The sequence below is a fragment of the Drosophila ananassae genome, chromosome 3R (genome assembly GCF_017639315.1).
Source record: "Drosophila ananassae strain 14024-0371.13 chromosome 3R, ASM1763931v2, whole genome shotgun sequence".
Lineage (NCBI taxonomy): Eukaryota > Metazoa > Arthropoda > Insecta > Diptera > Drosophilidae > Drosophila > Drosophila ananassae.
The window spans coordinates 13,980,274-14,002,959 of record NC_057930.1 but is presented as its reverse complement, the minus strand read 5'-3'; the positions used below and the strand labels follow the sequence as shown (position 1 = coordinate 14,002,959).

The window sequence follows — 22,686 nt, the reverse complement described above, 5'->3', positions numbered from 1 at the left end:
TTTTTTCTTAATTAATTCAAAGGCTGTTGCATCAGCCGAAAAGTTTTAAAATTAAAGAGAAATGTCGGAAAAAACTGCATTAAGTATCTGGTAAAAGTTTCAAAAAAAAAAAAAATGGAAAAAAAGGAGGTCAGCGAGGAAGTTCAATAGTCAAGGCGAAATGTTAATTGAAAAAAAGTTGATGAACATGAATTCCAGAAGTTGTAATCACTTTCCCATATTACCAAAGTTTAGTTTGGAGAAAGCAGTAAGTGCCTTAAATTAAAATCATTTAAAGTTTCAAGTAATTTAATTCATTGTCTATTTTTAAAAACAACAATAAAATACTAAGCCATTAATTTAAATGATTCAAGCCGAGGCTGAGTCGAACGAAACCACATAATTTGCATTTATCAAGCTTTTGCCTTTGCATTTTTAGTATTCTTAACAACCTTTCGGCCAACAACTAACACAATAAACACAATAAAGATGTTAACCATTTGATTATAAGTGATTTATGTCAAATATGCCATGAATATTTCATGTCAACATAATTTGGTTAACGGTTAACATTTATGGTAACACGGGGAATGCAAAATGCTTAATTTGATAAAACGCTTTGGCGTCGATGATATTGGTTTTGCATAAAATTACTAGAGCTGGCAATTTGTCTGTCAAACGTGTGAATTAATTAAGATCTCCTGGACATCCTCTGGCACTCACCGAGCTAAGTAATTTATTATTTTACGAATGAAACCCTAAATCCGATTCAGATTCGGATGCCGAGAGAGAGCGGCTAGAACAATCGCACATATTGCAGATAGAATTTCAAACGAATTAAATATTAATTAGTGTAGCGTGTGCATAAAAGTTAATTAATGTTTTTTACGCCCTAGGTGTTAATAATTAATGAATGTGAGTAGTTTTTTTCCGGCGCTGGGTATTTGGGCGTTGCGAGTAGCTGTTGATTTACGGATAATTAAGCAGATTGCCGGAGTTATCGCAATAAATAAATATTTAATCAATCAGTTTGCGAGAACCACTGGCGCCATTCAATGAATTTGCATTTAATGTTTAAAGTTTTTTTTTATATATATTGTTTCGGGTAGTTTGAAATCTTCGGATCACATTATCCTTGACATCAGTTTGTCAAATTGTTTTATGCTTTTCTACCAGACTTTTATATCGTATCCCAACACCTCTCGGTAAACACAGACAAGTGTAGATTCAAAATTCATATTTTGAAACTGATTTTCATTATTTCGAAAAATAACAAATATAAAATCGTGTAGAGTATTTTTATTATAGATAATTTTATAAAATGTCTGGAAATTTGGGTGAGTTTTTGAAGAGCTCAATTAGTTTAAAGCGGATATAGTAGGGATGTATTTTAAAAGGACCTGGACCAGGAGCCTATATGCTACCTAGCAGCTTTGGTCAGCGCGGGCCGCAATACTCCTTTGGCCGCCGCATCGATCGCAAACGCTTTGAGAAGCCCGGACCTGGACCAGCTGCCTACAGAATCGACAAGGTAACCCGATATGGAAAATCCGATGGCCAACACTTCTCAATGCTGGAGCGGCTTCCCCTGCGGAAGCCCATGCCCATCAGGTACCAGTAGAGCTTCAATGTACCAATGTTACCAATGATGATTTTAAGTCGGCGATGGAGATGCATATTGCTGTGTGATTGCAGTCCATATGACTGCCAAATAGATTAAAGCCGTGTGTTCTGAAGTCAACCCAGCCCCAAATTGTTTCAATTTACATTCAAATCGATGTCATGGAAACTGGCTTTGGCATGGCTTTGATCCATCAGCTCCACAATTAATTCGATGACACATTTAAATTGATCCCCTGAAATGCATCTCGATAGATGCAAATCGTTGGGCGGGTGGTTGTGGCAGGGGACGGGCCATAATGATGCCACGGTATTGATACACAATGCGGCAACAACCACTTGTTGGAACTGAAAAGCCTTTTCGTCCAGGACACTTCACTTCACTTGACGTCGAGGACGGGGCTTAGAGGGCTCTTCAGCTTTGTGTTGGGCATCCACTACAGGACGTGGCCTTTGGTCTGTAATGAAGCCTCCGGCAAGCTCTCTTAAGTAACTCACTTTTCAGCCGGGCCGGGACAGACTCGTCCCGGCTAACTGAGTTGACGGAGAAGTTGGCCAAAGAAGCCAAAGCTTCTGGCATCTAAGCGAAAGCCTGTTATTTTCCCCACTGCTTGTAATAATCACACAGTAAACAGGCACCACCGAGTGGACAGAAGAAAAGGTCCACTATGGGCTTCTACACGGAGGGAAAATATTAGTGGGAAAGTAATCTTTATTTTAATATTCCAAAAAAAGGGAAACAATAAGTCTTCAGATGGAAAAAGGAGTAAAAATTTCTTAAAATTATTTATATTTGAATTGAAAGAAAGATTTTTTCTTTGTGCACTTGGTCCTCATCTGAGAATGGCCAACAGAAAGCCAAAGAAAGGAAAGGGCTTTGGACTAACTGAGACCGCCTGAAATCCCCTCCCATCTGGGCAGCAGCCCAGTTGTAATTGCAACGTCAACGTAAATACATGCCACAAGGCAGTGGCAGTGGCAGTGGAAGTGGCAGCGGCAGCGGCGAGTCAGGAATTTCACGGATGTGCGATGTGCGTGCATTTTGCAGATGCCCCAACGACTTCGCCCTTTCTCCTCCTCAAAAGTGACCACCATCGCCGCTCCTTCGTGGACATCACGTATTCACACAGCCCCACAGCCAGGGACTCGCATTTGATTGCATTTTCGATGCTGCTGGACTGCAGGGGGTGGTGGAGGGAACAGCCTGAATTCATCCAGAGATGGGATCTCGGGAACTTGGGAGCTACACCGAGCCACCACCACCACCACCCCACCCTTGCTATTCCTCTTGAAGATTTATCTGAGCGCGTTTATTTTAATGTTACGTTCTGGCATCTTTGCTCATTTTTGCCTTCTTGCAGCTTTTGCTCCCTTTTTGAGGAATACCCTGTCCTGAATGTATTATAAATATAAGAGGGTTTTTTAAACTGCCATGAGATTTATTGAAGACATTTTGAATCTTATAAAAACAAATATTTTTTGAGGTCATCTTTGAGGTTTATCCTTAAAACTTTCTTTAGGTTAAAGAATCACATTAACAGTTTTTAAACAATATTTATCCTTTAATGAAACAAGACATCCACAGAGACCTTATCCACCTAAAAATTTTCAATTTAAAAATTGTGTTTATAGAGTATTTGATAACTTCTTTTATGGTCTTGACTTTTTTGTTAAGCAGCCTCTTTCAATGCATTGGTAGCAGCCATTGGCTGGATGTCTTTGCCTTTATGAAGCTGAAGCCTGGCATCTTCATCACCGTCCTCGTCATCATCATCATCAGCACCACCACGTCATTATTATCGTTTTCATGTGCAACAGAAGAATCTTCAGGAGCAGAACGTGGTACGTTGACCGCTCGGAATGTTGATTCATCTTCTTGGGCATAACTGCTGCCAGTTTGCACGGACTACTCTCTGTTTTCTTCGATTTTTGTTTTATAACTCCACTTGCTCTTTTATGTCAATCAGCATGCAGCTTCTGCTCAGTGGCATGCAGCTTCTGCTCCGCGTTTATGGGCCATCATCGTCATCATCTGGCCATGGCCAATGGTTGCATCTATTTTTAGTGGGGCACATGCCCGGCTCTATTCTATTCCTGACTCGTTCAGTATGTTAGATCTCCATGTTGGGGCTCTCCTCTATTATTGCCATAATAAGAGAAAATTGCCCTTAAGTGGCTGGCAATGGCAATGGCAATGGCGAGGTTTGGGCCTATAATGCATTCTTTTTTATTTTTAGCACGATCTCAGCCTGTCTGGGCCTCTTACATGAATAATTATTGGCCCGATCGGAGTTGATAATTGTGAAATGTGCGCATAGAACTTAATTGCATTTAAATGCCCTGAGGTGTGGCCCCAGTACCAGAACTACTTACATACTTAGTGCCTAGTATCTAAGAAAATGAAGTCGAATATCATGCACGAATAGCCCATATCTTTTCCCATGGCCTCTCCACCTAGTTATATTCCGTATTCGACCCTCTATTTGGCAAACTGTCATTAGCAATTCAGATAATCAATGAAACACTTTTGGGCAAAACAAAACATATTCGTAACAAAAGATATGGGATTGTAAGCAATGTTAATTTGACAGCCGGCGGCAATTGATTCCATTCCCCCCCTCGATCTGACAAACACACACGCCTATTGATTGAAGGGTCATTACAGGGTTATAGGAAGTCCAGACCCACCAGATGACCTCACACGCTCTCCGCTTTATTTATTCTATTTCCGATTTTAATTGTCGATACTGGCCGTGTTGTTATCTTCTGTGTAACCTCCCCTTGATTAACCATAATCGACCCTGTTCCCAGCACGTGACTTGTTTCAGTAATTGCCAAAAAAAAAGTGGGTATATTTTTCGCTTATTTAATGTGCCTGCCAAAATTGGATAACAGAGTTAGCCGGGCTATAAATTGCCTAATATAATTATTTGCTTCGAATTTAATTCACCAACTGACCCATATTCTAAATACAATGGTACAATGTTTACTTTTTGCTACTTTTACTTGATTCGCATCAAAAAATCCTGCCACTGAGCCAAGACATTAAAACTTTTTCAGTAACTTAAGACCCATTTAATGTGAGTCAAAAAGTCAATAAACCCAAACGTGTATCTTCTTCCTGACGTTCAGCGAAAAAAAAAGCGAAAAAAATACAAAAGTGGAGCAACAAAAACCTGTCACGTACAACAAAAGTGCATTCACATTTTGAAAGTCAAAGCGGCAGAGGGAACTTTTTGAATTCGTATCTTTGTATCTTCGATGAAGTAGCCACCACCCCTGTCTGCCAGCCAGCCATACAGATACATTTCTATCTTAAAGCTGTATCCCCAGCCCCAAGCCTCGGCTCCGACAACTTTCGTTGTTGGCCAAAGACAAATTCAGTCAATTACTTCATTATGCGTTGAGGTTTTTCGGTTCAGGCTCTGACACCGACCCTGCCATCCACCAGACACCCAGCCTCCCCGAGTCCTTGGGGTCCTTTCTCGGCTGCCGCCTGCCGGAGTCGGATGCCTGCTGTCGTCTGTCATCAGGTGAAAGGCAAATAAAACGTCAATTTGTATCGCCAGTTGTGTCCTTTTCTTATTATTCATATGCATATTACACATTCAGAATGAATGAATTCAGATTTCGGAATTTATTCAGGCCCGAGGCCCTCGGCACAACCTTTTTGTGTCAATAATCATTTACATGTTTATCTAATTTGGACGGATTTTTACCGCCATGGCCACTTTTCCTTGGCCATCAACTTGAACTTGGAGTGAAAACGTAAGGCGAGAAATTCAATTATTACCGGCGAATGTGGGCCATGGCATACATTTTCAGATACAAATTGCAGATACTTTTTCTGTTTTTTTCGGGTTTTTTGCCTTGCAACAACCGGGACAATTTTCGAATCTCTTCCACGACTTCCCTGGCAGCCGGGCCAAAACGAGTTGATGACCAAGCCACAAAAATGTTCACTGCAAGTTGTAAAGCAGCCAAAAAAAAATATTACACAAATAAAAGTGAAAAACCTAAAACAAAAATCAACCAGAGACCCAATGCCAATGAAACGAGCAAAGGCGGCAACTTTGTTTCTGTTGCTTTTTCTGTGTTGCTGTTGCTGCTGCCTGTCATCGACGTCACATTGCAAGTGTTATGGCAGCAATTATTGTTGTTTCCGTATGCGAATTTTCATTTTGTCAGTTCAAAAGCAACTCAACAGAGAGGATACTGGATGTTTCCTGAATTATTCTTGGCTGGGTGGATGCACACAGAGCATGAAATCGATAAAGTTATTCGGAAACTCGGATGGATAAAGAGAAATGGATAAATTGTGAACAGGATATGCAAAAATACGAGTATCTCTTCGAAAGACATGTGTTTGGAAGTCTTAGAAATGGTTAGAAATGTGCCTTTATTCTGATAACATATTTTATGGAGTATGATAGCTTCTCATGTTTCATTAAGCATTTAAACAAAAAAATGTTCTGTGATTATACTCTGTTTAAAAAATGATTAACCTATAGCTATTTATTTCTGTTTAAAAATACACAGACTTTGTACATTAATCTATCAATAAACGTACAAATATTAGCTTGATAGGTTGAATCATTATTTCTTTGAATAAACAGTATCATCGAAACATATCCTACATCCTTTCTCTGCCGACAATAGCTCTATCCTGCAAAGTCACTGTCAGCAGCACGTTTAGTCCCAAGACAAGTTTAAAATGTTTGCTCTGCATTTTCGCTGTCTATGATACGAGATTGGTAAGACTGACAAAGGCCAAAATCGATGGCCAATTCGGCTGAGTCGAGCAGTGGGGGGTCGTTCACTTCTGTCACGAAGGAGGCGGGGTGCAGTGGGCTGGCTGTCTAAACGCCTCCGAATTTAGCGCTGATTTGACACAAAAATTTGACGTAAAGTAGTTGACGCTTTGGTGCTTTGTAGTCGCTGGCTGAAAATGCAAATTGTGCATGAATATGTACCCCATCCCCGCCCGTGCTGAACCAGGAAAGGTTTTTGTTTACGCTTGTTTTGCTATAACTACAATTTGAGGTCGAGAGGTGGGGCGGCTGGCGAAGGGTTGGCGTCGTTTTGGGCCAGCTTGAAAGTTTTTCCCCGGCCCTGTTATAAATTTTGTATCCCCCCAGATACTTACAACAATTTTGTGGCACTCTGCCTACATGTGGATGCTATGGGAACAAAAAAAATGGAAGAAAAACAGAAGAAAAAACACCGAAAATCAACAACTTGCAATGCAGAGAATTTGAACTCAGAACTCGGCTTGAAGTTTTTACCGGAAAAGTTTACTGCAAGTAATGATTGTCAAGAGAATTCTTTGGTATATTCGATACAAAATGAGCAAAACTATTGGTGGTAGTTGGAAGACCTAAATAGTTTATTAATTTGTTGATGTCAGTGCGAGGTTATAGGGCATTATAGCCCAGTCATCCAGTCTAAAATGTCTCAACCAGAAACGAGGCTAACACTTGCTTCCTGAATCATCCAACACTTTTTCTGGCTCGTCCCCCCTTTTTGCGGCCACCTGTCTGATAAGTTCGCACATGTTTCTGGGCCTTTATCTTCGCATATATTTTATGTCCCCAACTGACATTGATTAACCAAAATATCACGCCTTAGCGCTAATTGAACATTTAGCTTAATGGGAAATCATAAATTGCCCGAATATGTTTAGCGCAACGGAAACCCTCATAAAGTCGAGACGAAACAAGTCTCACCGATACCTTTTCGTATCGCCGGTGATTAATGCTGGAAATAAATACAATAGTATGGGCGAGAAAAACCCGAAACTAAATATGGATGAGTCAAAGTGGGGCTGGACAGGCACAGCCTCGCCGATCGATATTCAATATCATTTCAAAATCACGCCGCAATATGCGAAACAGTTTCACAATTGTTTAGGGCGCAGGCTTAATTTTAAATATTTGTGCTTCTGAAAAAAAGCAAAAATAATTTAATTAAAATAACACGTACGTGGTGGAGCCTTCTGGAAACAATTTATTGAATTTTTGGCGGAATTTTCAATGCTGTTCAAATGGCGCCAGTTTGCCGTGTAAATTGTTGCGCATATTATTGGCCAAACACAAACTTGGCCAGATTGGGGGATTCGATATCAAGATGATCTAAGCCGACACCAGAGTTCCAAAAATAAAATGCATGGCATGCCCATCTTCTTGACGATGAAATGTTTTGATGTTTTTATTATGATTTTCGATTTGGCAAACAGAAATATGGAAACTGGTTTCGGCCAAAAACAAAGTATATAAACAAAGCCCGGCTAGATGGAATTGTGAAATTTGTTGGCCGGAGTTCACGTGTACCGCCTCACACTATTGAGGTATTCATGGTTTTCAGACGAAACTAAGCCGAATCTTCCGAAAGTTTTTCTGCGAATTTTTGCACTTGCTTTAAGGGTTTTTCCTGTCAATTGGCCTTAACAAGTGGCTGGATGATTCAGCCAGAATGCCATTAAGTTATGGCCGGAAATTAAATAGGTCTGGTTAGGTCAGGGGCACTTTTTGCTTCTGCGCTTAATTGCAAGCTTTAATGTAAATTGTTGCATGTTTACCCAAAGTGATAAAGTGATGCACCATAATGTAAACAAATAAATAAATAAATTAAATTTGTCTGAAGTTATTGGCATATATAGTCGGACATTTTTGGGCGCCATCATCGTGACTGTTTATTTTTGTTTCATTAAAAGTTTTCATTTATTTATTTTGCTTTTGGGGCAACAGTTGTTTTTATGACTCTCCGCTGGCCGGGCCAAAATGTACTTTACTTTTTGCATTTAAGCCAAATTGTATGAAGTTCAAGTAAATTGAGGCAGCTGGCCGTCCATATAGTATTCGTCAATTTGGAATGAAAAATTCATTTCCTGGTAAACAATAAGCAATAAATTAATTTATTTAACATTTTGCGAGCCTGAAGCACTAGAGACTAAATCAATTTCTCACTTATGTGTGTTTATGGTGGCTTAAATGCTCATAACGAGTTTATGTTTTCACTTTTTATACTTTTTACGAGATGGGCAATTAATAAAAAGTTATGCATGTGGGCTTAGCTTAGCCGTATGGCTTAGTGCAGCAGAGCCATTTCAACTGGTTCGGTAAGAGGTTTTGGCTTCAAAATACTTCATTGCTTAGCCATGCAAGCCATGTTCCAAGCCCAGGCCACGCAATGTGTGCAAAAAGTTGGTAGTCGACCAGCAGCAATTCAAATTCAAAACATTTGGCGTTTCATTCATAAAAAATTCACAAATATTTTGCTTAGTCTTTTTGTTTTTTTGGTCATATCGAAGATATGTACGAATTTGTTGCCATCGGCTTGGGTTTTATTGTCCGTCTGCACTACTTTAAATGGGTCCACGTGCCAGGTTGCTAGGCAAGGAGGGGCTGGGACAAGAGGGCTCCCCGACCATCATTGCCTCGCCCTGGCCAACAAAGTTAGTAATGAGCCTTTTTGAAATGCGTTAAATGATTTTTTGCACTTTGCCACTTCTTTCTTGGCCGTTGTATTGTCTTGGCCGTTTTGCAAGCCATTTTTGCACCGTGTTTGATTTGTTTGGCATGCCTGCCTTTTAATATTTGCCTATGAATGAAGTATATTTATAGCAGTCACGGTTATTTATTTTTTTAATTTTTTGTTTACTTAGCTTTTTGCTATTTGCGACGACATAAGCGCACTCTGCCATGCAGGAAGTTGCTAATAACATATTCCAATCATCGTTAAAGGGCCTCTCAATAATGATTTAATAAGGATATCGGAAATACAAGCTCTACCTAGATCATACATACGTTCTAAAGAATTTAACAAGGTGCTTCTGTACACGTGAATGGTAATATATATCTGTTCTAAAGAGAAAATTCTGAGCAAAACATCGTCGAACTATCACTGCCGGAGCATATTGCTTAATCTCACGTAACAGAAATTATTCTATAATACGAGCTTCGCTCTACGCGGTCGGACAAAAGATTTTGCCTGCATTTAGATGTCTGATTTATATTTATTTTTGTACACTAGCTAAGCCATCACACAATTCATTTAAATTGGCCATCCATCCTTGGCCTTGAACCGCGCGGGCATTAGTACGCCAAAGTTAATAATTTAAATCAACTAATTGTTAGCCATAATAAACAAATTTATTTACGGCGCCTGACGAGCAGCGAAAACTGTGTTTTTTTTTGCGAGAATCGACTCTTAAATCCGACGCTTAATTTGCAAAGAATCCCCGAAAAGCAAACACCGGATGAATGTGCCAAAAATTGTATTGAGGAAAAAGATTTCAATACAATACTGCGGCTGTATCAGTGGCTGTCGTCTGGAATTAACACGCTATAGAAGCTGTCCAACAAAACGAGAAAAACCCACAAGAAAAGTTCACAAGCCATGGCTAAAAAGGTAGACACGCGTGGCATGCCATTTGTTTATTGTTGATTTAGTTGTTGTATCTTGTTGCCGGATAGCCCAGCAACAATGCCATTAAGCTTAATGTTTATTATCTATACAACAAGCCTACATGAAATGGCCAAAAGGCGGCAGGCGGCACTCGGCATTCGGCTTTTTGTCGAAAAAAATTGTGACAAGTAGCAATGAACCTTGTAAGGTCTGGGCTGCCAGCCACCCAGTATAGTGTATTATTATGTATTTCATTTGGCCCACAATGGCAGCCACAACTGCAGCCTCATAATCCCATAAACAAAGTCTCATAAATTTTTAAATTGATTTCAAACACCTGTAATCGTAAAAATCAGCACTTGGTTACTGAATTATTGTTTTTAAATACAAATACAAAAGAAACACACAAATATGAAAAATATGTTGTTGAAGAGCGTTGTCAAGTGTTCCGTAAAAAATACCAAACAGGTAACTGAACTGTGTTTATAAAGCCAAGACACCACTCGAAACACCTTTTTTAAATCGGAATTAACCAGAAGAAGTGGTGTTCGAACAGCTTCATTCGCTTCAAAAGAACTGTTAGTAAACATATTTCGAGTATTCCAAGGAAAGCTGATCAGTTCAAGATCTCAACACTTGAACACATTATATACTTTTTGTGATGTCTGATAAATGGTGAAGTTTAAGGAATCGTGTTTCCAAAGCTTAGTCATATTTTGGCGCATTTCTTGCCCCGCCATCGCTAGGCGAAACAATTTCTTGTTCAATAATTTCACTCTTGGCAACCGACAACCGTTATCGTTATTTTGTTATAAGTGTCTCCTAGTTTTTGGTTTTTGGTAACCAACAAACACCCCCCCACGAACATATAAAACTTACATTTTGAAGCCAAATTAGCCCGAAAAGAAAAATTTGTTATTTCGCGCTTTTTGGTTTGGAGGCGCGGAGCAGCGGGCTTAAAGAAATATTTTCTGATTATCGACGATCCGTTGCTGCTGTTTAGCCGTGGTTTTTTAGCTTCGCTTTTGGCCTTACCCACGTTTCTTTTGCGTTTTTTTTTTATGTGGATTTTATTTTTATTTATTTTATTTTTTTATTTTTTTTCTTGCTTTTTTTTCAAATATTTATATGTTTTAGTGCTTTTCCAATTTCTTATTCACTTCATGTCTGCGCCAGCACACAATCACACACACTCTGAGCCACTCTCGAGCCACCGGCCAGCATAGGGAATACGCACTGTGGCAAGCTTTATATTTTTTCTTCTGATATTCACCCAGGGCGCTTAGATGATTTTCAACCGCGACGTCAACGTTGAGCGCTCGAAATCTCGTTACTAACTAAAATAAACGAAGCGCGGTCCGACAAAAAAATCGACACCAGCAGAGTCGCGATGTTTGTTGTTATTGTTGTTATTATTGTTGCTGGTGTTGTTGTTGTTGATATTGTTGTTTTTGTTGCTGTTGTCGGTTACCAAGCTTACCTCTCTCACAAATACAGTCGCAGTGCATGCACGCTTTGGCTTCGTACGGCGGCAAGTTCAAGTCGCAATGTTAGGCTTGAGCAGAGATGGCCGATCGGCCATATTGCGGCTAGCTTAGTGCTGCGTAATATACATATTAGGGCTAGCTTAAGTTAGTAGTTATAAGGGATAGTAGAAAAATACAATAAATACAAACTTTAAACAGGATAAACATATTTTTATTAGATGCATTTTAGTTCGCAAAGGATTCTTACAAAAATGTTTACTTATTTAATTCAAAATAGTTTTAAAAATTTCCTGTTATTCCTGTGTTCTGTTATTCATTTAAGCTTAAATTTTTTAAAGTAAATGATGAAAGCTCAACAAAATATATTTACTTATACAACTCCTAATAATTAGTCAAATTAATAAGCTATCTTGCTAAGCTTAAACCATAAAACAGAGTAAATACATCTCTAAGGAAATAAAAGTTCAAATGAAAATGAAAAACATTTTTTATTAAATAACTTTTTAAAATTATATATAGCTTTATATTCCCATTTATTCTCATCATTACTGGCTTTAAGCCATCTTTCCAGCCCCAGATCGCAGGCAGCGAATTTTAAATTGTTGCTGATTTATTCGCAACATGTTGCTACCGCTGGAGCGAAGCAACATCTTTATGATAACTTATTAATCATAAATTCTATTAATGCTTGGCCTAATATAATTAGGATATCCTAAACAAATACTGGCTTTCACAAAAGAGCCAGCTTCCGTAGACAAAATGTGAGAAATTCCAATTTCCCCGCTCGGTTGCCGCTTTGCGCCTTTTCGGTTTTTATTGACCATTTTGTGTGAGCCCCCATCTGTTTGTTGCCAACGGCTGTTGGATGCTGGATACTAGATGCTGTTTGCTGCCTGATGACGTCTAATTTTTTCCCGAACTCGTTTGCTTACTCACACACAAAATTATGTCAGGAATGTCGGTGGGACCTGGGCTATCTAAGCGGCGCGGCGGTTGTTGTTGCCTGTCTGAGGTTGCCCCGGCGATGTTGGCGTTGAAAGTCGGTTGATTAATTGGGAATTGGGGAATGCCAGGCTGTGTGTTAGTGTGTTTCTGTGTATTTGTTAACCAGAGCAAAAGCCGGTTAACATTTTGGTCACTTTGGCTGGGAACAGAGGCGCGTGCCAATGTCTCGAAGGTGAACTTAACTGCCTCTTCTGCCGCAAGCATTCCAAGTTGGTCAAGAGAACTGCATTCCAGCTGTTAATCGGGGCTTATCCCTCACAATTAACTGAAGACTCTTAGCTGCTGACTCACGGTTCTGGCTAAAAAAAATGATCAGGTGATTTCATTTTAAGTGTCGAAAACCCCCAATAAGCCATTGACATCGGTTTACGACAATTTCTGCAGAGTTTTACAATCGCTGATTTTTTTATGACGGAGTCAGCATGTCCACTTACCTTGCTAATCATCATAGTCGTTCTAAATTTCATCAGAAATCGAAGAGAAGTGCAATGTTTTAGTTTTTCGGCCACGCGACTTTATCAATTTCCAACGAGTTGGCAAAAATGTGGCAAGACAGCAAAAGGTCAGTGATTTGTGGAAATCGTGTTCAATTTCGCCTGCCTGATGAAAATGTATACTTTTTAAAATGTTATTCAATAGATACAATTAATGCCTAGCTTGGAAAAATTCGTTGGTTAAACTAAACAAATTTCATCTCTCCATGAGGCCACCATTAAGCCTTTTGATTTCAATTTCCTATGCAATATCTTTCAGTTTCCTGTGTCTCTGCCAATGACATATGTCAAAGCCAGAAATATGAGAACGGGCCAAGCTGATTGAAAGAGATACGCGTGCTCTGTCTTAATAAAAAAACGTAGAAAAAAATACAGGGAAAATGTCAATCAGAAGTCAAACCGCGACCACTCACGGCCATAGAAATTTCCGCTGAAAAATGCTACTGAAAAAATCCATCTCCCGCTCAAAATTTCAATTTGTTTTTAAGAACATAATGGTATCCGGGAAAAACCTAGTTAAAGGAATGAGTAAAAAGTTTTCCCCATTCGGATAAATGGGAAAAGTTAAATATTTTTCTAAAAGGAAACGACTTCATTCATATGGTAAATACCCCGGCAGTCGGTGGCGAAAAAACAAATGAAACAGAAGCCAAGCGAGAGCTCACAATTCAATTTCAGCATTGAAATCGGATACTCCAAGTGGCGGGTTGGTGGGATGGTGGGTTGTTGGGTTGTTGAGTTGGTTGGTTAGCGGTGAACCCCTTTTGTCGAAGTCAGTATCTAGAATCTAGATGTTTAGAATTTCGCACAAGGTAGTACTACCTACTACAAATCTGTTAACGCTTCGAAACCGCAGACAGCCACCGGAATGTTGGCGCAGCCGCAGCTTCGTATCTCAAAATCTTCGAAAGCTTGGGATGCACATGGGCACCAGATAACAAAATATATACTCTAATAGATTGAAAATGGAAATATTTACCAAAACAAATATTATGGTTTTTATCTAGAGAGAGATATCTATTTCTTGTGGAGGCCTCTTCCTTTATGAATCATGTGTCAGACTGATAACAAAAATAGTTTCATCATAAAGTTATAGAACATTTCAAAAGTATTTTTTTTTTTTAAATCATACAAATACCACTGTAAACTCGTAAGCACGGAAGGTAAAAGAATATATATAAGGTTGGCATTGTCAATCCGATATTATTCCCTTTCAGTCGACGGAATCGCGGAAAAGAACTCGCCGGCAAATAAAAAAAAAAGGAAATGAGTATTTATTTTATAAATTGCATTTTCTGCACAATTTGCCAAGAGAAATCAATTGGCCCGAATTCCACTTTCCTTTCAGACGGTTTAAGCCGCTTACACCCTCGCCCTGGAAATACCAGAATTGAAAATGTCATTTGACTAATCCAGTGTTTATGTTTCTTTTTTTGGAATTCGTTTATTTGAAATATATTCAACACTTAGAATTTTTTGATTTCTGATTTGATTTGTACAGTAGAATCAATAATAAAATGTAATATTGTTAAATGTTATTTATATGTATAAGTAATGAACAAAGCGATAATATTTAATTGCTTTTAAGTGTGAAAGAAATAAAAGATAAATGTATTTGGTATTCGTCAGTTATTTAAAAATATCCTCTTTTATATTTTGATTAGTGCGTTTAAGCCATTATGGCTGCGAGGCCATGCGGATTCTGGCCGTGGCCCTCGACTTGGTGTGTATCTCGGCCGTTCTCAGTGTGATGCCAAATATGTCCTCGTGGTAACGACTTTCGTCCTGCAAGAATACAAGAGCACAAAGAGCACACATTGTAGATTTGTTGCCATCAAATGTTTCCCCTTATACTACATACATTGTTCAAAACTAAACAATTTTTTTGATGGCCAGCACGAGCAAAAAATTGCTCATACGCCATGTGGGTGAAAATGCCATGCATTACTATCGGTATTTATAACCAAAGTACTACTTTATCCCGCCAAGGATACTTACGCGCAGTGTGAGCAAAAATGTCTCGACTTCCGCCTCGGTTTTCTGCTCCTTGCCGGCAATGCACTTCCTGCCAAAAGAAAAATGAATATATAAAGTCTGAAGTGTAATGCAAAATGTAGAAAAGCTGTGAAAAACCGTTTATTTATTCGCACGTGGCTATGTAACATAATCTATGGAGATTGGGGGCTGACTTTAACAAGCTAACAAAGCGAAAGGGAAACCTGGAAGACATAAGTAAACCTCTGGATATGCTTGCGTTTTATTACGATTTAATGTCCTTGTAATCATCCGAAAACCAAATATGATTCATAAGAAATCACCTCTAATTAGCAAAAGCAACAGATGAGGCACAGGACGCATTATCTCTCCGGGTTTCAATTAAACTAAACCGCTTAAGATTAGTCCCGGCAATAGGACCACCCATTGAAATCCTCCCTCAAGGACAGCGCTATTATGCAATATCCTGTGTGTGCCCGGCTAGAGACAGCCCGTATTTCACAATAAGGCACTTAATCAGGAGCTTTGAAAAAGTACGGAATAGAGTCGAGAAAAATATAAAAGCCAAACGTTGGCAAAATAGCTGGCCGCAAAGCATTAGAAACCAGAAAACTCCCAGCTGTGTGCCAGAGGTCACCGGAGGAGGGAGATAGGCGAGAGTCGGGGAAAAGAGCAGCAAATACACAAAGGCAATCAAACTGAAAGAAAAGCAAACCCCACCTGATGGTCTGGTACACATGCTCGGCCATTGTGACATCGCCGCAGACGTAGACGTGTCCTTTCTCCTGCACAATCAATTGGTACAACGAATCAAATTCCTGCTCAATCAGGTCCTGCACATATGTCTGAAATGCACAAGCCAAATGAAAATACAAATCGTTTGTTTTAGTTTGAAAAACTCTGAGATAAATCAGATCCTGGTTTAAGCTCACCTTTGGAATGGCCTGCTCCCTGGACAGAGCCAGGAATACTCGATCTAGGATCTTATCATTCTCCAGCAGCGCCTTCTCCTCGGCATACAAGTCCACATCCCGGTTCCGGCAGCCAAAGAAGAGCCACATTTTAGGCAACGGTGACACCGGATCTAGTTCCCGGAGGACCTGGAACTCCTGCCAAAAGGATCGGAAAGGAGCAATGCCAGTGCCAGGACCAATAAGGACGATGGGGCTACTCCGGTCGCTGGGCAGATGGAAGCCCAGGGCACTGCGCACGAATATGAAGAGCTCATCGTCCGCCCGGAGGCCCGACAGGTAGTTGGAGCACACGCCATACCGTTCGTCGCCCTCTCCGTCCTCGCATCGGTACTTCACAATGGCCACCGTGAGGTGGATCTCATCACTCACTCGACGAGGAGACGAGGAGATCGAGTAGAAGCGCGGCTGCAGCGGTGTGAGGTGGGCCAGGAGCAGGGGGGCTGCCGGTCGGCAGGAGGGGAACTCCTCCAGGACATCGAGTAGGTGAGGCAGACGCCAGTGCCGCCAGTCCTCATAGGCCGAAGAGTCATTCACGAGCAGCTCCAGCCGCTCCCTGTCTGCCACGTCGTCACAGAATCCGGCGAGCAGAGTGAGCAGTTGTCGTGATGGCGGAGTGGTCAGGTCAAAGAATCGGGAAAGTAAAATCCTCAAAGTGTCCGGCGGAATTTTGTCGTGCGGCTCCCAACACTTGAATATCCCGTTCGAGGTCTGCTTTTCCTTCAGCAGCTGTAGCTGCAGCACCTCGTCAGGATTCTCAACACCCACCAGACGCTCCAGCAGTCCATTGACCAGCTCAGCCCGATTGGCGGGAAAGATGCCCACATGATCCCCCGGTTCGTAGTCCAATCCCGGGGCGCAGATCTCCAGTAGCATCGTGGTCTTGGCTCCCTCACTCAGCCTGGTCAGGTTGTGTGGCTGCGTCTTGATCTTGCAACAGTGCACCTTCTTGTTGTGGTACTTGGACAGACTGCTGTCCAAGGTGCCCTTGTTCACTGACGGCACCAGCCGCACTGTGTTCACGGTTAGAGAATCGTTTTGCAGGGCCAGGGAGGCATCCGTAAGGCTCTCCTCGGGATCCAGACAGAAGGTTTCACAAGCAAGCTAAATAAATATTATTTTAAATAAAGTTATTTATGAAATGAAAAATATTGCGTATACGCACTGTTTTATAGCAAACTCTGTTTTAACTTATTCAGTATAAAATTTTTATAAATTTTTGAATGACAACATATGCGTGTATTGGCCAAAACAATTGAAAGAACTTCTAAGTTAGTTTGCCAAGACCATATTGCGTATACGCACTGTTATCTGCATGAATTCATTAACCCAAAAAGCTAAACATTTTTTGGCTTTGATTTCGAATGAAATTCTCACCCAACTGTCCCACTGCTTGACTGCACTTACCTTGAAAACCTCGGGCGCCCATTTCCGGAATGACTGCTCCTGGCCGCACATCTCGTCGCCGTAGGCCACCCTTAGCAGTCGTTCTCCACCAAGCTCGCCCAGAATGTTGTCCACATACTGCCCGAAGGCACAGAAGTTTGGATAGGCCGAGGAGCCCAGGGCGAAAACCGCAAACCTGACATTGGACAGGGGGCCGAAGGTCTCCTCGGTGAAGGTGTCGGAGGTGGAGCCCCGCAGCGAGTCCCAGCGGTCGATCTTCTTCACCTGTTGCAGTGGCAGCTTCATGAACTCCTGTCGTGAGCTGGCCTTCATGAAGGATTTCGAGGAGGACACGCCAATGCTATTTTTGTTTTTTTGCGATTTTTTGGGAAAAAGAAAACCAGAAAAGACAGAGTTTTGAAGAAAAATTCTTTGACAGCCTAAAAGTATGCAGCAGGATTTTGCGAAATGCCTTCGTGTAAAAAAACAGACCCAGAACACTCAAATTAAAAAGGGGCTTGTTGCGATGACCCCTCCCTGCCACCCCCACATCCTGCGCTGCCCACTGATTCATATTTCACAAAGGCTCTGGGCCAAGCACAAAAAAACAGGGGGCGTGGTCAAGGGCGGCTGTACAGGAACTAAACAATGAACAAAACACGCCAAAGGAGGCAAAAATAAAAGGAAAGAAAAAGAGGCTGACAGCAAAGCATTTATTACGCTTGTCATTGAGATGTTGCAAGAAAAAAATACTTACAAAAAATGTGCCAAAAATAAAGGACAAGAATTGTATTCTGTTTTCAAAGTATGTGTCTGTTTGAGAGAAATTCACTAAAAAAACGTAATCATCCGCTCGTCAGCAGCTCGTCAGTGGGATATACATATGCCTTAATATATATATCTTAATACATATATCCTTATACCCTCATGAGCGTGTTACGCCCCTGCAAGTGCAACTGTTCTGCCCTCGTCCCTGCCGCTGAGTGATGATTCAACAATGAACACTGGCAGTTTTTAAGGAAACCATCCAGAAAAACTGAACAAAAAAAAATCCCCTTTCGGCCAGAGATGCCAACTGCAGCTGGCGGTGGCCCGATCTCGGGGCCATCACGATGGCAGAGTGCGTTTAAAACTATTTGAGCTCCTGCTGCTCAACTTGGCTTTGGGTCAAAGTTTACGGCTTTGGCGGGTCTCGTAAAAACCTGTTGCCCCAGGCGGTGGGCCAAAGACCCATCACCAGAGGCTTACAAGTTGTAAGAGCTTGTTAACAGCCAGCGATGGAGCCGACAGGGAGCAGGGATTACAAAAAGGATAAGACCACTACTCTAAGGAGGGAGAACAATGCTTGCGGAGAAAGAATATTAAATTTTTACTTAAGAGGCTGCATAATAAAAAGATGGTTATCATTTCTCAGAAAATATCATCTTTTTAGTAAAATTATTACAATATAAGTTCTCCCATAATTGTCCTTTCAAAACTGTCTCGTTATATAAAATCAGATATGCTTTTGAAATTTTTAAAAATTTCAAACATTTTCAACACATTTTTTTTTCTAAATCGGATGGAAGAAGGTATAGTAATAAAGTCAGGTATAGGACAGAAAAAATGGCCCGTCTCACGGCGTGGCGACGAGGCATAGATCCGGAAGATGAGTATTCTTCCACGCGGAAACATCTGCGGTACGAAAAGAGGCATAACTTTTTGGAGATCTATGCGACCTCGTTTATTTGCGGCTGTAGTGCCGAATTTGCGACCTTTCCGTTGGACTTGGTAAAAACCCGCATGCAAGTGCAGGGATATTTTCCTAACAAAAACATGCCAGGCTATACGTACAGGAACGCGTGGGCGACCTTCAAAGGCGTCATCCAGGAGGAGGGACCAAGGAAACTGTACGCAGGTATCTCTGCTCAGATAGTGAGGCACATATTCTTCGGTGGCACCAAATTCATTATATTCGACGCGCTGAGCCAGAATCTAGAGACTCGTGGCGCGGACAATAAGTTACAGCTTTCCTACCCACACTCCTGTTTCTGCGCCATCATAGCTGGTGGAGGCGCGAATCTCGTTACCGTACCCACCGAGCTGTTCAAGATCCGGATGCAGATGGAGGCCAAGCGGCGCGCGGCTGGCTTCCCTCCGCGGATCAACAATGTTGTTCATGGCCTGACTTCCACCATACAGAGGAATGGATTTTATGGTCTGTGGGCTGGTGTGGTACCCACCATCTGGCGCGGATCCCTGCACACTTTGGGTGAGCTTCTCTCCATCCTCTATATGGTTTCCACATTTAACATTTTTTTCTCTTTAATGATCGCATAAGCCGATGTTGGAACCTACTACTTCGTCAAGCGGTCGCTTATCAATCTTTTCGGGATACCGGATAATCGGGGCACCCACTTTCTGGCCGCCTTGGTTTCCGGTGTCGTGGTAGTTCTGCTAAGTAACCCGCCTGACGTGGTCCGGTCGCGGGTGATGTTCCAACCAAGAGATAAGCGTGGCCGAGGACTTCACTTCAAAAGCAGCCGGCAGTGCTTTCTGCGCCTGGTGAGAGAGGAAGGATTCCTGGCCATGTACAAGGGATGGCTTCCCTTTTGGCTTCGTGTGGGTCCTTGGTCATTCATTTTTTGGTTAACATTCGAACATGTTCGAGGAATACGCGGCGACCAACATCGCTACAATTGATAGTCTCAGTGTCATATATAGCAAAATTTTAGCAGTTTAGTTTTAATAATTTTATTGAAAAATTATATGTATATATTATAAATATATTTTGTAAATAATATATTATATAAAGTTTTTAATTCACTTTTTTGAAACAAGTATATTTTGCTTTCTCATTGGAGCCTCAAAAAACTTCTTTAACCACAAACTCATTGTAATTGTAAGTAATTTTAATCCCATTCCAACTTTCATCTGCTGAAATATTGCAATTCATCATGGCACAAACAACTCATCAGCTCTCGTCTTAGCCAAGTTGTAAGCTGAGTGCCGCTTATCAGCTTAATCACACGCTCCTTAAAGCGAAAACAAGCCAAGAAACGCAAACAGACTGACAATCGGGCTGAAAGCATCGTGTTTCTACAGCGAGCTGGCGAAATCCCAAAGTGCAGCATTGCGTGAAAAGAGTGCTGTAATTTACAGTTGTACTGCCAAAAGGTGTGCTGAAATTAGGGGGGGGGGGGGGGATGCTGGGAAAAGGGAGGTAGGTGGCAGGTGGCAGAGCGAAACTACAAAACAGGTGGCCAGGGACGAGGGAAATCCTGGGCAGCAGCATAATTAAAATGCTGCCAAGCTGCACCGAGAATTGGCTACTTTCGCGGCATTAGCACTTAAAAAAATTACTCAAATTTATGGTTAAAATGATAAAAATAATATTTAATATTTAATTAACCAATTTCTATTTTATATAAAATAATTGGAGCTCCTCAATAAGTTGTTATAAGATTAAATTTAGAGTCTATCTTTAAAGTGACATTCATCTCCATTTTTGAAGCATTATTATTAATAATATATTTTATTATTTACCAAAATATATTAATTTTGTTAAAAAACTCCCCATTTATAAGCCCCTTTGCAGTGTACTTTTTTCGTATCATAAATTTTTCGAGCTGCCTAAATGTTTGTACTACCATTTTTTGCCCCTTTTTGTTATCCTGACAGCTCTTTAGACAAGTGGCCCTTGGCAAACAACTTGTACTTGTAATTATTTTTGCGCACTTGAAAAGATGTTAAAAAAGGGACATAAAGGATTTTTTTTCATCCATTCGGGATTTTATTCGAGTGTTTGGCTTGGCTCATTATGCAAAGTGAAGTAATTGCGAGCTGATAGGTGGCATCGTCATATGAAAAGTTTTATAGAAAATACACCGCCATGATGATGATGATGACGTCTAAGGCAGGATAAGTGCCCCATTCCGTGCACTTGCAGTTTACAGACAGCAGGATGCGGATGTCAGGTGCTGCTGGCACATAAAAACACAAACACACACCTACTCAGTGGCAGAAGCAAAAGCAAACGCCCACACCTCTGTCACAGACGACACTTAAAAGCACACTCAGAGGCGTTGATGGCATAATAGACTGCAATTAAGTGAGCTTGAGCTGACAGTCGTTGACTCAAAACAGGACAAGGCAAGGATACTTAGCTGTACGATGCGTGGGCGATGGAGGTTCGCTACCAAAAGAATCAAGTAGCTATGATATACTAGGTACTTCTATCAAATGGTTTACCTTTTCATTTACTTTAATGCAAGGTTTGTTAATCAGAGGCCAATTGTTATAAGTCTTCACAAGAAAGCATTATACCCCGGAGTACCCAGTAAAATGAATTTGCATTCGGGGAGACCCATCCACCCACAAAAATCGCATGCAAAAATCGAATTTGAGCCATTAAACTATTCTGAAACTATTAAGAGACTATTATAAAAGTTTCAGTTTCGACAAGCCAGCAAGTTGGCAACTTCTCGGCTTTAAAATTAAATCAATTAACAGCCAAGCAATTTCCGAAGCGAAGAAATGCCCCGGGAAAATAGCCAAAAAACAAATACACAAGCCAAGCGCAGCTCACTCGAGCGGCTAAGCAGCAAAAATAAAAAAAATAAAAATATATACGAAGAAAATAAGAAGAACCTTCAGATGCCGAGCTCACATGATGACGATGGCCTCCCCGAAGCGATTTCTTCCAGCATCAAGCTCAACAGCTTGACTGTTTAAATTGCTCATACGCAGCGTGGGACAAGCCAAGAAGCCGAAAGGCAGAGTTTCAATTTCTTTAGTGCTTGCTAAGCAAAAATCTCTCATTAAAGAAAGTGCCTTCAATGTTGAAAAATAATTGGACAGATTAAGGCAAAATATTCTGGCTGAAAATAAATCAGCCTCGAAAAGGATTCACACTCTTTGTCCAACATTTGTTTATCAATTAATCATAATGCTCAGAAAATGCCAATTAACGAGGCTTTAGTTCCACTTCTTTGAAATTTCTGTCTTAGCAGTGATACACAATGGGGATTGTACAAAAGCACCAATAAATCAAATTAATTGGTTTCAACAACAGCCAAAAAAAGAAAAAAAACGGCGAACGGAGAGGCCTCCACATCTCGGCAGATGATTATAATAAAAACAAATTAATAAACACACAACAATAAACACGCTCAATTATGTCAGATCAGAGACTCCAGCATTATTTTTCAATTAAAGCATCCGCTTTATCGCAAAACCAGCCGCAGGACAATTTCTGTTGTTCTTCTGCTTTTTTTGTTGGTTTACAGCCTGACTTTCATAATATGTTATTGAATTGGCTTCCGTCCGTTTCAACAGGCTGGGAGCTCGCAGTCTGTTTAGGTA

At 40.8% G+C, this 22,686-nt stretch overlaps 4 protein-coding genes across 4 annotated transcripts in view; 2 read left to right on the top strand and 2 right to left on the bottom strand.

The window, feature by feature from the left end:
* The window catches only part of LOC6496894 (mucin-5AC), a 28,716-nt gene extending 17,361 nt beyond the window's left edge, over nucleotides 1-11,355 (bottom strand). Inside the window, exon 1 of the mRNA XM_001963158.4 lies at nucleotides 10,885-11,355. The gene's annotated coding sequence lies outside the window, so the exon portion shown is untranslated. The remainder of the gene's footprint in view (nucleotides 1-10,884) is intronic.
* On the top strand, nucleotides 1,102-1,724 carry LOC6498632 (outer dense fiber protein 3-like protein 2). Its single transcript, XM_001963159.4, has 2 exons — nucleotides 1,102-1,316; nucleotides 1,377-1,724. Exons 1-2 carry the CDS (start codon nucleotides 1,301-1,303, stop codon nucleotides 1,598-1,600), a joined length of 240 nt encoding a protein of 79 aa, XP_001963195.1. The 5' UTR covers nucleotides 1,102-1,300; the 3' UTR covers nucleotides 1,601-1,724.
* Nucleotides 11,356-14,412: 3,057 nt separating the features above from the next.
* Nucleotides 14,413-22,686, bottom strand: part of LOC6496893 (nitric oxide synthase) — a 41,986-nt gene continuing 33,712 nt past the window's right edge. The window contains exons 15-19 of the mRNA XM_001963160.4: nucleotides 17,365-17,704; nucleotides 15,919-17,061; nucleotides 15,707-15,831; nucleotides 14,990-15,056; nucleotides 14,413-14,776 (exon numbers count right to left, since the gene is read on the bottom strand). Of these exons, the coding sequence (XP_001963196.1) occupies nucleotides 14,669-14,776; nucleotides 14,990-15,056; nucleotides 15,707-15,831; nucleotides 15,919-17,061; nucleotides 17,365-17,704 (1,783 nt within the window). The 3' untranslated portion in view covers nucleotides 14,413-14,668. The remainder of the gene's footprint in view (nucleotides 14,777-14,989; nucleotides 15,057-15,706; nucleotides 15,832-15,918; nucleotides 17,062-17,364; nucleotides 17,705-22,686) is intronic.
* LOC116655997 (mitochondrial uncoupling protein 4-like) lies at nucleotides 18,815-20,124 on the top strand. Its single transcript, XM_032455008.2, has 2 exons — nucleotides 18,815-19,594; nucleotides 19,664-20,124. Exons 1-2 carry the CDS (start codon nucleotides 18,949-18,951, stop codon nucleotides 20,023-20,025), a joined length of 1,008 nt encoding a protein of 335 aa, XP_032310899.1. The 5' UTR covers nucleotides 18,815-18,948; the 3' UTR covers nucleotides 20,026-20,124.